Below are 17,919 nucleotides of genomic sequence, written 5' to 3'. Positions count from 1 at the left end.
CCATGCTAAATTGCCCATAGTGTTGTGGGATATGTAGGTTAGGTGCATTAATCAGGGGAAATGTTGAGTGATAGGGGAATGGGTCTAAGTGGATCCTCCAGCAGGATCTTTGATCTGAGGTGGCAATGCTTATGTTATCCCATTAGGTGCAAATATTGTGGTATTGAAGAATCCAGCAGATTTTCTTTCAGTTAACTTATAGGCACAAAGATTGCACAAGATCATAATGAACAGGACTGATATTTAAATATTAGATGAGAATAGAGCAATATGCATCCAGTAGGGTGACATGCTTCAAGTAATCCGAGGTAAAATGGATTCTGAGATCTTATTATTCTCAGGCTACCTGCTATGATGCTGTGATAATATCATGAGCAAATCTCTTAAAGGTATACTGACCAAACTGTCTGTGAGACCTTACAAAACAGCACAGCACAGCACAAGCTTCACAGGTCAGTTGGACTTTTTGTATCATATTTGGCTTCAGTTTCTGATTATTATTCATGCTGTGAAATACTTTTGAGCTATAATCAGCTATTCAGGTTTTCTCTGTTAGCTGGCCTGCAATTATTTCACAAGCGCCAAATGTTTAATAAAACCAATAAACCTTTCCACCTGTTTCTTACAGTGACACCGCAAGGGATTCCCTGAAAGAGAAACTGCTTCAGCTACAATGTCACTTCACGTGGACCCTGCAAGTAGAGGATGTGGAGTGGGATGATTTGCAGGAACGAATACATTACACAATTGAGGCTGACATTGTGCAATATAAAGTCATGCCTTACAATCTACTTACTTTTGTCAACTGCGTACGAGGTAAACATGAGGAGGCATTCGATAATTTGTGGGAAGCTGAGGAGATTCTGAGGAAGGATCACAAGTCGAATGTTGAAAAGTGGAGCATCATCACCTACGGAAACGCAGCCTGGGTCTATTACCACGTGGGAGAAGTGGCAGAGGCTCAGGCCTACCTCAACAAGCTGGAGAGGATCTGCCAACAGTTCCCTGATGCCTCTCGCTTTACAGCAATGACCCCTGAAGTATACGGGGAGAAGGGTTGGTCCCTGTTGAGATTTGGCTGGAAATATTATGAAGAGGCAAATGAGTGTATTGAGAAGGCTCTGGAAGCAGATCCTGATAACATTGAGTGGAATACAGCTCACGCAACCTCTCTGTTCCGACTTAAAGAAAATATTGGAGACCCTCAGTGTCCTGAGCACTGCAAAGTAGTGAAGCAGTTACAACGGGCATTGGAACTGAACCCAAAGGACTCTCTTCTCAAGGTCACGCTGGCTCTAAGACTACAATATTTCAAACAGGAAGAGGAATCTCACAGATTGTTAGAAGATGTGCTCCTGAATTCTCCTGATGATCCCTATTTAATTCAATATGCGGCCAAAGCTTTAAGAGAGGAAGGATCTGTTGAACAATCCTTAGAGATGTTGAAAAAGGCACTGATGTTAAGACCAAACTCTGGACTCCTTCACCACCAGATCGGTTTATGCTACAAAAAGAAACTGTTTACACTGAAGAAAACACCTTATAAATATAATGCTTATGAGGAAAGGAAAAAACTGATTGAACTTTGCAAATATCATTTCCAAACAGCCTATGATCATAAACCCTCACTTGTAACTGCAATCCTTGATCTGGCAGAACTCTTTGCAGAATGCAAAGATTATTCCAAAGCTGATGAGATCTACGAAAACCAGCTCAGAAATAAAGATTGCAACCGTATAAACAGACAGTTAATTCATTGGAAATATGGATTGCACCAGTTAAAAAGGAACGGATTCTTACAGAGAGCCATTTATCACTTCAAGGAATGCCTGAATCTCAAGGTGAAGAGCAAAATGGATATTCACTGTCGAGCAAAACTGAAAGAAATTGCTGAAGAACGATTGAATGAATATTCAAGAGACAGTGTCGCCTTTGGTATATTGGGACTATTACATCAACTGGATGGCAAGAAATCCAAAGCCATTGAATTCTTTCAGCGAGCCCTGGAGTGCGATTGTGACAATGAAGAATTTCAAAGTGCTCTCAGTGAACTAAAGGAGTCTGCATAGGAAAATATATCTCTGATGTTTCTGGGAAATTGATTCCGGGAAATTGATTCCCATTTTTGGTGTGTGGTTTTGAGATAAATAGTTTTAAGATTAGCTGGCAGACCCATTCCACCAGACAGAAATGGGCAGCCAGTGTAAATAAGAAAAGGTCCTATGTACAGAGGTTTCCCAGGCTTCTCCCCATTATAAAAAGCAACAGAGCATCCCTCCTCCATTCCCGCTCACTGTGTGGGGAGGCCAGCAACATCCTGGAGGTAGCCTCCTTGTACAATTGTCCATGGAGCCAATTGGAACTGGAGGTCCATGTGCTAAAGTGAGGGACAGAGCAGAGAAGGTTACCTACAAATCCCAATGGGCCTCCAGGAGGACCCGGATTGCTCGGCCTCTCTGCTTTTATATCTTTGACTTTGCTCCATGTTAAGGTGCCCTCTCAGTCTCTGAGACCCAACCTGGCTCCATATTGCTCAGCTCACTCAATGAGATTTCAATGCTACTGGCTCTCTGGTTAGTAAAAACCATGTCCACCTGCAATTTTAATCTGATGGTGAGGACGCATTCAGGCAATTCTCAATTAGAACCAGAAACATTGCTAAATCTGTCCCATGACCCGTAGTATGAACTCAGGATCCCTATATGAGCCTGACGCTGGCGACCCCTAGCCCAGTATAATATCCTGACCATTCATCAGTGTCACTTTGCCATTCATGTACTCTGTCATTCTCTATTTGTTCAGGCAATAGTAATTGTAACCATAATTTTGGGAGTGAACAACTTTTGCACTAATGATATTAACTCATTTCAGTGACTGAAACCGAAAAGATCATGGTTAATGTTGTATTTTTGACTCTTAAAACAAATGTACCAAACATGATGACAGTGATTAGTAAACAAAATGATGATTATTGAAGAACAGTAGAAATCTAGAAGAGTTCTTTATTTACCGTCATCAGTTCTAATGAACGCACCATATGGTAACTTGTGTCATTCCTGTGATTATGTATAACAAACTATTTGCATATTTAGCAATATATTAGTCAGTATATCTACAGCACAAAACACATTCCCCTTTCCCTAAATAGAACAATTTAGATAAATTATAACCTATTTACAAATAGAATAAGAAAATTGTCCTTATTTACAAATGTATTATCACCTTCATTAATTGCACAAGTTTCTCTGAAAGTGTAGGTGGCGTGCTGACTCAACCTAATCTGGTAATAGTGAAACTTTGCTGAGATTTGTGCTTGTCAACTCTTTCCTGTAGATGCGATGCCTGATTTGCCAACTATCTCGTTCTTGAATCTTATTCTCACTCTTTCCTGACACTGCAGGAGTGTTGGAGAGTCATGAAGCACAGAAGAGGCCCCTTGGCCCAATGAGTCCATACCTCCCTATCTATGCTAATGCCACTCTCCAGCACTTGCCCCATATCCTTGAATGTTGTGCCATTTCAAGTGTTCATCTACACATCTTTTAAAAGCTGTGAGGTTTCCCAAATCAACTGTCCTCTTAGTCAGTGTATTCCAGATTCTCAACAACCTCTGGGTGAAAAACAAAACTTTTCCTCAGGTCCTCTCTAAACCTCCTGCCTTTCACCTTAAAATTATGCCCCTTGTTATACAGGGTCTTGGTGAGGCCACACCTTGACTATTGTGGGCAGTTTTGGTTTCCTAGTCCGAGCAAGGGAGGGAGTCCAGTGAAGGTTCACTCGACTGATTCCTGGGATGACAGGACAGAATATGAAGAAAGATTGGATACTATTGGAAGGATGTTGTGAATCTTGAAAGGGTTCAGAAAAGGTTTACAAGGATATTGCCAGGGTTGGAGGATTTGAGCTATAGGGAGAGGCTGAACAGGCTGGGGCTATTTTCCCTGGAGCGTTGGAGGCTGAGGGCTGACCTTACAGAGGTTTGTAAAATTATGAGGGGCATGGATAGGGTAAATAGACAAAGTCTTTTCCCCGGGGGTAGGGGAGTCCAGAACTATTGGGCATAGGTTTAGGGTGAGAGGGGAAAGATATAAAAGAGACCTAAGGGGCATCCTTTTTACACAGGGGGTGGTGCGTCTATGGAATGAGCTGCCAGAGGAAGTGGTGGAGGCTGGTACGATTGCAACATTTAAGAGGCATTTGGATGGGTATATGAATAGGAAGGGTTTGGAGGGATATGGGCCAGGTGCTGGCAGGTGGGACTAGATTGGGTTGGGATATCTGGTCGGCATGGACGGGTTGGACCGAGAAAGAGGAAGAGATTGAGAACATTGGGGCGAACATGGATGTCATAGTCCTGGTGCAGGGTGTTTGCTAAGTGGTGAGGTTTCCTGAGATAATGAGGACATGCAGGGTTAGAGGTGTGAGAGTTAGGGGTGGGTGAGAGAAGATGTTACAGGTAAATGCGAGAATGACAGAGCATGAGCCTTGCTGGGAGGTGGGTGCAGTAACAGAGATAGAGTGAGGGTGAGACAGCAAGGAGGTCATTGGCCTTTTTTACAGCACTGCTGGCTGTTTGTCCACATTCTGGGGAAGGCACTGATCGGGTGGTGACTGGTGGTATTGCCTTATCTGCTGCTCCTCCAGGAAGAGGCTGACACACTTTCTCACCACCGGCTTAACCAGAGCCCCCAGATCCCTGTCAGAGAATCATAGTGCCACCTTTGTCTTTCCCAGTATGTTCCCAATCTGTCCCTTGACCCATCATGGCAACTTTGGCATACCAGCTTTCATCTCGATGCATAGGGCCTTTTAAAGATGGTGTGGGCACCAGGGATACAGTTAGAAAAACTCCCTCCAGAAAACTCAACACAAACTGCATTTAATCAACAAAAAGAAAAGATTCAACTCAGAGTAAGGTAAGGAATGGTTGGAGACTGGGGATAGTCCATTGCTTGCCTTCTTCTTCAGATGGAAAATAGACTGGGGAAGTGGAGGAAAACCTGGGAACAGCTCTTTCCCACTTTGGCTAGAAAGTAGGATACCACTATCACAGACCACTGAGATTAACTCTAAATGCCAAACATCCATTCCTCTCTGGGATCTGTGAACCACCTTGAACTCTTATTGATTGGATCCTTTTCTTGCCTGTTTAGCTCATACATTCCACATCTAAACTACTCATACCTAAACTACTGCTTCTTCATAAACATAGTAAGCATATGCGACTACCTGTCTTAGACATTTGTGTCTCCTGAACCCCATACTTACCGCAATGATTGCCACCCATGGGGCGGTACGGTGGCTCAGTGGTTAGCACTGCTGCCTCACAGCCGCCACACACCCGGGTTTGATCCCTGCCTCGGGTGACTGTGTGTGTGGAGTTTGCACATTCTCCCTGTCTCTGTGTGAGTTTTCTCTGGGTGCTCTGGTTTCCTCCCAAAATGCAAAGATGTGCAGGTCAGGCGAATCGGCCATGCTAAATTGTACATAATGTTAGGTGCATTGGTCTGGGTTGGTTGCTCTTTGGAGGTTCGGTGTGGCCTTGTTGGGCTGAAGGGAATCTAATCTTGTAAGGTGAACTTGGGCTGCTGATTGACTCTGCTTATATGTTCAAGTTTTTCACCAGATACATTTCCTCAAATGGGAATTAAACAAGGATAAACTCTTTATTCACTGGATAAAATAAATATTCATAAAATGGGAAAAACTGTTTTATACTCAGTTTCACTTTTTCAGAAAAAGCATCAAATACAGAAAGACATAATAAACAGTATTTGATTATCTCTGCCTAAAGCCATTTTTTAATCATGAGTCCATTTGCAAACAGTTAATTTGTTAGTTTAGAGGGGACACTTAATGCACTGATTACCAATTCATTAAATTCACTTTTTTTTTCAATAAATTATTCTTCTGCTTTAACATTATTTGCAAACTGAGTTTCAATTTTTCCTTCACTTAGATGATGATTGATTAAACCAATTTATAACAGACATATAAAAGCAAAATACTGTGGATGCTGGAAATCTGAAACAAACAACAGTTAGAAGAAACTCAGCAGGTCTGGCAGCATCTGTTCAGAGAGAAACAGAGTTATTGCTTTATGTCCGATATGACAGGTGGGATGGTGCCCCAGTGGGGGGCTGCCTCACAGAGCAGGGACCTGGATTTGACTCTATCCCTGTGAGACTGCCTGTGTGGAGTTTGCACGCTGCTCATGTGTGTCTGGGTTTCCTTCCACAGCACAAAGATGTGCAGGTTAGGTGGTTTGGCCATGCTAAATTGTCCATCATGTCCTGGATTGTGTAGGCTAGGTGGATTAATAATGGTACATGTGGGGTTATGGGGGTAGGGTAGGGGGCTGGGTCAGCATGGGATGCCCTTCAGAGGGTTGGTATGGACTCAATGGGCTTCCAGACCATAGGGAATCTGTGACCTATGACTTGTGCTCAGGTCACCATCATTCCCTTTTAGATATTTTCACACAACCTGTTCAGAGACATTATGATACATGTTTAGGACTTGAGCCTGGACCTTCTGGCCAGAGATAGGTACACTACCATAGTGCCGTAAAGAGTTTTTTCAGAAAACTTTCCTTTTGTTCTCTGTCTGTTATAGTTACCTGTTCATGAAGTTGATAAACAGTGCCACCTTGTGACTAGACAGAATTACATTATCATTAGAAGACAATACAGTTGCAAAACCTCACTTGGCTATTTCAAGCGGCAAGTAAAAACAATCCTGAATAAAGGGCTTTAATCAAAACCATTGTTTCAGGGTGATCACATTACAATAGTCATACCAGTGACTGCACTTCACTCAGTGGTGACCTGACACTATGAAAGATGCCTCATATAAATGTAATTGTGTTTTTTATTTAATTGAATAAATAGCAGTACAAACAGAAAAAAAGGTAACAGATAAGCTGAGCTTGATAAAAACAGTGCAATAAAAGATGAAGTTTAAAAGTTGACAATGCTCTGGAGTTACCTGGTCTGGATGGATTGCATATCAAGCTGATGAGGGAAGTGAGCTTGGAGACAGTGGAGACACTTTCTGAACCCTCCAACTCACCTTACACAGGAGAGTGGCTCCAGAGAACTGGTGGATTAGAAATGTCACAGCAATGTTCCAAAAAAGGAGAGAATGATAAACTTCACAACGATCCAGCAGCCAGCCTAACCTCAGTGTCTGTGAAACTTTACAGATAATAATTTTCACTCAGAAAAATATATCAATAAGCGACAGACAATATGGATTTATTAAAGGAAAACATGTCTGACCAACTTGATTGATTAAAGGACAGGAGCACTTAAAGATGGACTTTTAATAGGTGCTTGCTACAAATCACATAGATTTGTTCGCAAATTTGAAAGAGCAAGATTGATGAAACGGTGGCTGTTTGGCTGCTAAATTGACTAGACAACGGAGCAAAGTGGTGACTGTTGTTCTTCAGACTGAAACCCAATGTATTGTTGAGTGGAGTCTGGGACCCTTGCACCGATGAACACAATAATGTAATTGTAAACCTTTGAAGAACTGAGAAGAGGAGAAATGAGAGTCGATGAATTCAATACCAAATAAAATTTAGAGAGATATATAAAGAGAGAGAAAGAACAATTGATTTAAAGGAGAATAAAAAAAAAACAGAAGAGAACCATTTATAGTAACAGGAAATGTTTGACATATTTGAAATCTCCAATAACATTCCCCAAAGGAACATGACTCCAATAATTATAACTGGTCACTTCCTTGATGAGACAATGAGCAATCAATACCAATTCTCACTTTATTAAAACTGCACTTACACTGTCAACTATTAGATTTGATTTTCTGTGGCAAATTTAATTTGCAAGTGCAATAAATTAGAAACCCGTTGTGAGGTTAAGTGTACGATACTGTTTTCAAAAATACTTGAACCAATTCTGAAAATTTGCCATTCACAGAGTGTATCTCACTGTTTATAATTTCAAACACCATTTTCTTTAATAAATTCCATCCAAAGGTTACAATACCAGTGGGTTTCAACAACCACACTGGGAAAAGTAACAGGATCATACAGAGAATGGAGTAAAAGTCGGGAGTTATTGAGAGAAGTGCCTTCTTTAAATCTTCGTTGTAACCCATCAAATTGATGTTAAACATGTAAGGAAATTGGTAAACTGGAGACTTTTTCTTCTTTTATGCATTAAACCCAAATTTTCATTCTTAAATTTAAACAGCAGACAAAATGGGTAGAGATCCTCCACAACTGATTTTTCTGTGTATGATAGCCTGCAATGAAATAGCTGACTCATCTGAACCTGATAAGGCACAGACCATAAAGGTTAGTGGTCATCAAACTCATTTCAAACATGATATTGGATTGAGTGTTCCTGTATCATGCATGAAATCCCAATTTTTGAGGAAAATGGAATCACACACTTCTCATTTAATCTCATGAAGTGGATGGAGCATCTCCAAAAATCAAAGAGATGCCAAAACTGCCCTTGTGGCTTTCCAGAAAAGGAATACATTGTCCATAATCAGCAGGATTTCTTGATGAGCAAAAAGACTTTTTTTTTTCAATCTGAACCTCCTTCCCTGAGTTCACAGAGAGCAAATGTAGCTTCCAGAAACAAATACTCTGAAATATTCCTAAATTTCAGCAAATGTTTATCAGAATATAATCTTAGGTTATAATATAATGTGCCTAAACCTGTATAGACCTAGGGAAATTCCTCATTCTTTAATATGAGAAGCAAGCAAAAATAATTACAGAAGTTGTCCAAAATGGGTGTCATTTCGCAAGTGGCAAGTCAAAGGATTGGTATTCGGGCATGGTCATTGTACCAAAATCTGATGGTTCTATCAGAATATGTCAAAAAGTGTGGTGCTGGAAAAGCACAGCTGGCCAAGCAGCATCTGAGGAGTAGGAAAGTCAACTTTTCAAGCATAAACTCTTCATCAGGAACACATTTCAACTCTGTTCTCCAGCATCTGCAGACCTTAGATAACCCAACAAGGCTGTGGTTGGAGAAATCCACCCTAAATCTATTGGCGATGAGAACTTTTCGAAATGCTGTAAAAGCAAGATCTTTACTTAACCTAATGCCAACAGTGGATTCAGGCAGGTTCATTATGGGAAAAATCTGAAACGTCTACTCCGTGTGGGAGGTATTGCTTCAACAAATTTGCAACTGCTTCCTCTCCAGTGATCATCCAATAGAACATGACCAACATTCTCAAGGGTTGAACTGAGTTATTTGTTGTTGTGGATGATGAGCAATGTAGAAGTAACAGAAGTTCATGACTATACAATGCATGCAGTGTGGAAATGTCAGCAGGCAACATGGCTTCCCATCCAAGCACTCTATTCAATTCTGGAATATTACAATGACAATGATAGTATAAAATCAGATCCCCAAGAAACAATGGCAGTAAAATATCTCCTACTGTAAAGGCAGTACATAACTTACAAAGATTTATGGGAGTGGCAAACCAGTTAGCAAAACTTGGCAATTATCACCAAGATCTTGAAATGTTTACTCATGGGACTCACAAGAAGCAGATCAAAGACATTCTGACTTCCAATTACATTTTGTGTTTAATGTTTTCTTTTAGAGTAAGAAGATAAATTGATGTTATTTTCTTTAAATAGTGGAATTTAGGAATTCTCTGTCACTCATATTTTAACATTACGAGTTTTTCTGGGTGTTTAGTTTAATTAATAGAAAAGGTTTGCCTCTGTATGGTAACGATGCAGACTCGTTATTCCGCTTTTTGACTCAAGGGTACCTGAGCATCATTAAAGTAGAGCTCAAGATCAAACCAGGAATTAGCAAACAGATAGGAGAGCTTCTAAACAGACTGTCCGACATGAGCCAGACAAAACCACAAAACAAGGGCTCCATTGCTTCCTATTATATTTCCCACCAGACCATAGGAGTGTGCTGAGAATGTGTTATCTATTTGTGTCAGGAGGATGTTCAGAAACTCAACTGGACTCACCACATAAACACAGTGGCTACAAGAAACAGTCAGAGGCTAGGAGTACAGCGTTGAGTAACTCATCCTGCGACTCCTCAAAGCCTGTCCACTATCTACAAGGCACAAGTCAGGAGTGTGATGGCATACTCTCTACTTGCCTGGATGACTACAGACCCAAGAAAACTCAAGAAGCTTGATACCATCCAGGATAAAGCAGCATGCTTGGAATGCCACCACAGCCACAAGCATCCACTCCCTCCACCACTGACAATCAGTAGCAGCAGTGTGTATCATCCACAAGATGCGCTGCAGAAATTCATCAAAGATTCTCAGACAGCACCTTCCAAACCCATGACCATTTCCAACCAGAAGGACAAGGGCAGTAGCTACATGGGAACACCACCATCTTCAGGTTCCCCTCCAAGCCACTCACCATCCTGACTTGGAAATATATGCCGTTCCTTCACTGGCGCTAGGTCAAAATCCTGGAATTTCCCCTCTAATAGCGTTGTGAGACAACTCACAGCCAGTGGGCTCCAGCAGTTCAACAAGCAGCTCACCATCACCTTCTCAAGGACAACTAGGGATTGGCAATAAATGCTGGCCCAGCCAGCGATGGCCACATCTTCCAAAAATGAATACTTTTTTAAAACAAAATCACTGAGTCTTTATTTGGTGCACTGTACATTCCATAAGAGTTGTTTAATTTTCATAGTAATTCCAAAACAATTAACATACAGTTAATTCTTTTATGAAGTCATTATTATTCCAATGCAGCAAAAGTAAGCATGCAGCCAGTTCTAAATAACACAAAGAAAAAAATAATCCCAGGAGGAGTTGATATTTTGTATTGTGATGTGCTTTGTTGCTTTTGGGGTAAATTATAAGCAATCTGCTGTTTCAGTTTTCATCTCTTGAATAGAATTCTGAAAAGTTACCCGAAAAAAACTAAAAGATATCGAGGGTATAAAATCTCTTTGAGCAGCTTAACTCACCTAGTTTTGTGCTTGCAGTTAATCAGTGAACAGAGGTGGAAGACACAGAAGCCTTCCCTTTATTCAGATCATGTGGTAAGAGAGATTCTCATTGTAAATAACAGGGATAGTAATAGTATCTGCTGTAGCTCTTTGGAAACACTCCTTTTTCAGAATCTGTGGGTTGTGGCAGCACAAACACACTGTTACTGTTGGAGAAATTAACTTTCACATGTGGTGTTACACCAGGGCCTCGAAGACGCTGGTTTCAGCTGCTTGAGGCCTCAGGTTTTTCCCTCAGCCCTTCTTGTGCCAATGCTGAAGAGAATGTAAGGCTGGATGATAGAGGTACCTGGGATTGTGGTGTTAAAGTGCATTTGTGTCGAAAATGCCCATGAATGATTAGAAAAAAACAATAAATATTTCCACCTGTTTCTTACAGTGACACCGCAAGGGAGTCCCTGAAAGAGAAACTGCTTCAGCTACAATGTCACTTCACGTGGACCCTGCAAGTAGAGGATGTGGAGTGGGATGATTTGCAGGAACGATTAAATTACACAATTGAGGCTGACATTGTGCAATATAAAGTCATGCCTTACAATCTACTTACTTTTGTCAACTGCGTACGAGGTAAACATGAGGAGGCATTCGATAATTTGTGGGAAGCTGAGGAGATTCTGAGGAAGGATCACAAGTCGAATGTTGAAAAGTGGAGCATCGTCACCTACGGAAACGCAGCCTGGGTCTATTACCACGTGGGAGAAGTGGCAGAGGCTCAGGCCTACCTCAACAAGCTGGAGAGGATCTGCCAACAGTTCCCTGATGCCTCTCGCTTTACAGCAATGACCCCTGAAGTATACGGGGAGAAGGGTTGGTCCCTGTTGAGATTTGGCTGGAAATATTATGAAGAGGCAAATGAGTGTATTGAGAAGGCTCTGGAAGCAGATCCTGATAACATTGAGTGGAATACAGCTCACGCAACCTCTCTGTTCCGACTTAAAGGAAATATTGGAGTCCCTCAGTGTCCTGAGCACTGCAAAGTAGTGAAACAGTTACAACGGGCATTGGAACTGAACCCAAAGGATTCTTTTCTCAAGGTCACGCTGGCTCTAAGACTACAATATTTCAAACAGGAAGAGGAATCTCACAGATTGTTAGAAGATGTGCTCCTGAATTCTCCTGGTGATCCCTATTTAATTCAATATGCGGCCAAAGCTTTAAGAAAGGAAGGATCTGTTGAACAATCCCTAGAGATGTTGAAAAAGGCACTGATGGAAAAACCAAACTCTGGACTCCTTCACCACCAGATCGGTTTATGCTACAAAAAGAAACTGTTTACACTGAAGAAAACATCTTATAAATATAACACTTATGAGGAAAGGAAAAGATTGATTGAACTTTGCAAATACCATTTTCAAACAGCCTATGATCATAAACCATCACTTATTTTTGCAATGCTTGATCTGGCAGAAATTTTACAGGAATGTAAAGAATATTCCAAGATCGATGACATGTATGAGGACCTGATCAGAAACAACAGCTGCAACCATTTGAATAGACAGTTATTACTTTGGAATTATGGATTGTACCAACTGTATGTGAAGAGATCCCAGCCCAATGCTATTGTTTATTTTAAAGACTGCTTAAAAATCAGAGTGAAAAGAAGCCAGTTTGTGAAATGCCAAGCAAAACTGAAAGAAATTGCTGAAGATCGATTGAACGAGTATTCAAGCGACAGTGTTGCCTTTGGCATATTGGGATTTTTGCACCAATTGGATGGCAAGAAATCCGAAGCCATTGGATACTTTCAGAGAGCCCTGGAATGTGATCGCAACAATGAGGAATTTCAGAATGCTCTCCAAGATCTAAAGGAGGCTGCATAAAATCTGTCTTTGATTCACTGGAATATGAATCTGCATTTGTAAGAAATAGTTCAAACCTAATTCGAAAATGCTTGACATATTGACCAGTCAAGATTTTCCAGATTTCGGGCAGTGAGTGAAGAGGAATTGTGGGGGAGGCATTGGAAAATAGTGATGCCCTCACTAATAAATCCCTCCTCCATCTTACAAGTGGGCTAACTGACATATGTGGGCAACCACCCCCTTACCAATTTGAATTTAAATGTGTTGCTCTTCAAGGCACCTCTCATGTTGAGAACCCCTCACAATCCCCTATCTACCTCAGCAGTGCACAGCTCTCCCAGTGAGGCTGGGCAGGCTCTGGGGCTATCGGATCTCTGACCGGCCTGACAGCACTGACACCATTGTGGATGACAAACTGGGGTGCCACTGATTAGAAGGCACCTCCAAGAAAGTAACTGAATGGATTCCTCTGCTGCTGAGTAAGGAGTTGTGGTCTCCCTTTTTGATCCTGATGCTGAGGGTCTGTGACAGAGACTTAAACCCCCCATCTTTGTAATTACTTTAGTTCACTATTGATTTTGTGTTTCCATTTGCTAAGGTGACACTGATTATAGCCTTTGATTTTTAAGTTAACAGGTTTTGTACTTAATTAATTAACTAATTGCAATGACTGAGGCTGAAATAGTCACAGTTAAAAACTGTAGTTGAATGCTGTAAAGGCATGTTATTGAATTAACCTGACATTGTAGATCATGCTCATAGGATTTAAATCATTGTTACCAACAGGTAAATAAGACTGATTTAATTCTAACCCTAACTTGAAAGCTTTGGGGATGAATATCTTTACTCCCAAATACTCACTTGGATCCAGTAAGAGGTAAGTACACTTCTTTGAATAAACACTTCATAGCAGCACAACCTATTGATTTTTAAGCCAACCGCAGTCATCCCGGGAACATCTGGATAACAAGGATACCTACGTCAGGCTCCTACTGATTGACTGCAGCTTCACCTTCAGCACTATAATTCAGCACCTAAACTTACCTCCAAAACCCTGAAACCTTGGACTCTGCTTCAGCCTTTGCAACTGGATCCTCAGTTTCCTGACCCGTAGACCGCAATCAGTGAGAATAGGCAACAGCGCCTCCTTCACAATGATGCTCAACACCGGCACTCTGTGAAGTTGGGTTATCAGCCTTTTGCTATACTCCTTGTACACTCATGACTGTGTGGCCAACTTTCATGCTGATTCCATCTACACACTGATCACACACCCTTGTATGTGGATCTCAAATAATGACAAGACAAAGTACAAGAAAGAGAGTGCTTGGTGGCATGGTGTAAAGATGACAATCCCTCCCTCAACATCAGCAGAATGAATGAGATCGTCATTGACTTCAGGAAGCAAGGTGGAGGGCACGCCCTCTGACTGCATCAATGGAGCTGAGGTGGACATGGTTGAGAGCATCAAGTGTTGGGAGTGTTGACCACCAACAGTCTGTTTTGGTTCATCCACATTGATGCGACTGTCAAGAAAGGACAACAATGCTTCTACTTCCTCGGGAGGCTGAGGAAATTTGGCATGTCCATAAAAACTCTTTTTTTTTATAGATTTTTATAGTTGCACCACAGAATGCATTTTACCGAGATGAATCACGCCTTGGTATGGCAACTGCTCTGAGAAACAGAACTGTTAACACGGTCCAGTCCATCACACAAGCCAACCTTCCATCCGTTGACTCCATCTATACTTCTTGTTTCCTCAGATAGTCAGCCAACATCATCAAAAGACCCCTCCCTCCCTGGTTATAATCTTTTCCAATCTCTTCCATTGGCCCAAAGATATAAAAGCTTAAACACATTAACGAACAGATTCAAGAACAGCTTCTTCCCCGCTGTGATTAGACTTCTAAATGGACCTCTCAAATTTTAAATTTGATGTTGATCTCGCTCTTTGTGCACCTTCTCTGCAAACATTACATTGTATTCCTCACTCTGTTCTACTACCCTTATGCACTTTGTATGTTATAACCTGCCCATACTGCACACACAGTGAATCAACTCAATTCAAATCAGATTCGAGTCAATTCTCTCAAAGCCCCAAAATACATCCCCACTCTCCCAATTCTCTCAAAACCCCAAAATGCATCTCCAGTCCCTCCTCACCACATTTTGGTACAAAGCAAAAATTCATTGTCAAATCAAATATGAGAGGATTTTGCTCTGCATCAGCCTCATTTATCATTGTCAATTCAAGTTCATTAAATAAAAATTCATTCTCCTTTTTGAGTTATTAATTTATATCACTACCTTTAGAATTTCCCTCCGTTCTCCCCACTTCCTTGCTTACCTCCTTCACCTCTTTCCTATTTTCTTAATTTGTCTCTTACTAGTGCAATCATATATACATTATCCATGGCCATATGATAATCAGGAATCAAAGATGATGGTCCTACTCCAGGACTTGAGCTCAAAATTCAAGGTTATCACTCTACTGCATTACTGAGAGAGTGCTACAATACTGCAGTTATTGTCCTTTGGATGAAATATTAAACCAAGCTTCCATCTGCCTTTTCTGGTGGATGCAAATGATTTCATATCACTATGTCAGAGAACAAGAGGGGAGTGATCCTGAATCCTGGTTTGAATTTACCCCTCAGTAAATATCTCACACGTGTTATCTTTTCATTATTACATTGCTGCTAGAGTTGGCACATTATAACAGTTCAAAAGGTAGTTCATTGGCTATAAAATACTTTGTGACATCCTGTAGCCATGGAAGTATTATGTAACATATTTCTGTCTTTTCCACTGCTATTCCTTAATTATAACCAAAATATTTCGACTGCCTGATCACTCTCACTAAAGTCCTTTCTTTCTACTGCTGTAAGAAAATCTTTCATTAATATGGCTGTTCTTTTCTTGTGGTAGGACAAAGATTGTTTTATTATTGTGCTATTAGCGCTTAATCAACATATTCTGAAGTACATTTAAAATGTTATTCTACATGTAACATGACCACAAAGTTATTGTGCTGATTATCATGAGGTCGACCAGGTGGATCTCATAGAATATGAGTTCCCTGATTGGGGCTGTTAATCTGATCCTGACTGACAGACATAAACAGGAGTGTCAGAGGTTCTGCTCACTCTGAAAGCTGGTTCAGTAGCTGGATTGGTGTCAAGGACTTTACATGTGTAAATAAAGGGTGACTTGTTGACGGGATACCGGCCTCTGTGAGGTCATTTTGGGTATGGAGGATAATCTCAATATGACATTAGCTGCACCTCTCTACAAATCATGACATGTCAAGAAGTGATGAAAAGGACTGATTCAGAGGTTCTTCTTTCAAATTTGTGAGAATGTGGTTAACTCAGGGTAGTAGTTATGATTTTAAGTAGTTCATATTAAACATATCTACACATAATGCTGTGAAATGGGACAAGAGCCCATTCATCTCATTAAATGATTATTATTGATGAATAAATGACAAGGAAGCAAGAATCTGGAGCCCCTAAACTGTAATGACTGGTAATGATCTAAATCAAGGTCATGGTGCCATCATGAAAGGACAGTTAGATATTGATTGACCAACCAGATGGACAATAACGGGGTTAATTTAAAATAGTGCAGGGCCAAGCTGGGGATATGGAATAAAGATATGGAATATTAAAGTATGCAACATCATTAAAAAGAAAACAGAAGGTAGACTTTAAACAAGAGATAAAACATTCAGTCAGTTGGAGGTTGAGGACTGGCATTCTATCGTGAACTCAACTATTGACCAGAGCCAATATGTCAAAAATTGTGCATCTTATGGGAAGTTTAATAACATCGGTGAAACGTGAAATCACTTCCTTACCTGTGTAGAGCTAACCTGAGTTGTTATCGATCTGCTCTCTCAACTTAGCTTGCATCTGCAACTGACCTAAGCCTTGATTTGGAGATGCCGGTGTTGGACTGGGGTGTACAAAGTTAAAAAATCACACAACACCAGGTTATAGTCCAACAGGTTTAATTGGAAGCACACTAGCTTTCGGAACGACGCTCCTATCACCTGTCCCAGTCATTTCCCAGTCCTTTCCAAACATCTCTAACCTGGAATACTTTGCTCCTGTTCAAGTCCAATTTGGAGCCAGTGCTCTATAATAACTACTACTTTTTCAGTTGAGTTTGAACTCCTGGCTCATTGGTTTTATTTTTATGTCTGTGTTTTGCACCAAAAATATTTCTTTGAAGAGACATGACAGATGGATAAAGTCTCCTCTACGTTAGTGAATAAAATCAATGTGCACATAAAATTGAAAGGACTCTTTTGTGCTCGGATTTACTTTTCACGAGAGCTATCAAGTGCAGGAAAATGTACTTCTTTGTATCTCAAATCACAGAATTGTTACAACACTGGAGACCTTCGGCCCATAATGGATACACTGGCATTCCAAGTGAGTATTATAATTTAGTGCCATTTTCTTGCCATTTCTGTATACCTCTGCATGCTATTTCCATTCAAATAATCACCCAGAGCCATCCTGAATGCCTCAGCTAAACCTGCCTCCAAAATACTTTTAGCCCGAGCATTCCAGACCCTAAATACTCACTGTGTGAAGAAAGTTTCTTTCACATCATATTTGCTTCTATTGAAAATAACTCAAAATCTTAAAAAATACATTAGAGTAAAAAATAAACTGCACCTGATTTTTTCTCGCTAAACTTACCCATATAAACAGTTATCCATTCCCAATCAGTTAATGAGCCCATGTAAAGATCTCAATTAATGCTTTATTAGTTGTTCTGTTTACTAATTCATTTCATTATTTTCTCAATTAATCATTCTTCTGATATATTAGTCTTTGTATATTAAAAGTTCATTTGTCCTTCACTTGGTGGAGGATCAATTAAATGATTTGTAAGCTCATCATCCTGCTCATGAAGTTCAACATTGATGGACAATGCCAGCTTGTGACAGATCCATATTCTCATACAGGACAAAGTTAAAAATCCCACAACACTAGGCTATAGCCCAATAGGTTTAATTGGAGTCACTAGCTTTTGATAGTTTTTAACAATAGGTGTCATCTCAGCTCCGATAATGCACTGAAGGTGTGAAGTCTGTG

The 17,919-nt window shown here is 40.6% G+C and overlaps 1 protein-coding gene and 1 pseudogene across 3 annotated transcripts in view; both read left to right on the top strand.

The window, feature by feature from the left end:
* LOC122561375 (interferon-induced protein with tetratricopeptide repeats 5-like) overlaps positions 1-4,016 on the top strand; it is a 94,365-nt gene extending 90,349 nt beyond the window's left edge. For all 3 annotated transcript variants that reach the window (XM_087999040.1, XM_087999039.1, XM_087999041.1), the window contains one exon: positions 629-4,016. In XM_087999040.1, the coding sequence (XP_087855166.1) occupies positions 629-2,069 (1,441 nt within the window). In that variant the 3' untranslated portion in view covers positions 2,070-4,016. The remainder of the gene's footprint in view (positions 1-628) is intronic.
* A 799-nt stretch (positions 4,017-4,815) lies between these two features.
* LOC122561376 (antiviral innate immune response effector IFIT1 pseudogene) lies at positions 4,816-12,823 on the top strand (annotated as a pseudogene).
* The last annotated feature ends 5,096 nt before the right edge of the window (positions 12,824-17,919 follow it).

This window comes from Chiloscyllium plagiosum, unplaced genomic scaffold (genome assembly GCF_037043375.1).
Source record: "Chiloscyllium plagiosum isolate Xiang-an unplaced genomic scaffold, Cpla_swu_hap1 HiC_scaffold_22, whole genome shotgun sequence".
Lineage (NCBI taxonomy): Eukaryota > Metazoa > Chordata > Chondrichthyes > Orectolobiformes > Hemiscylliidae > Chiloscyllium > Chiloscyllium plagiosum.
This window is presented reverse-complemented; position numbering and strand designations above follow the sequence as displayed.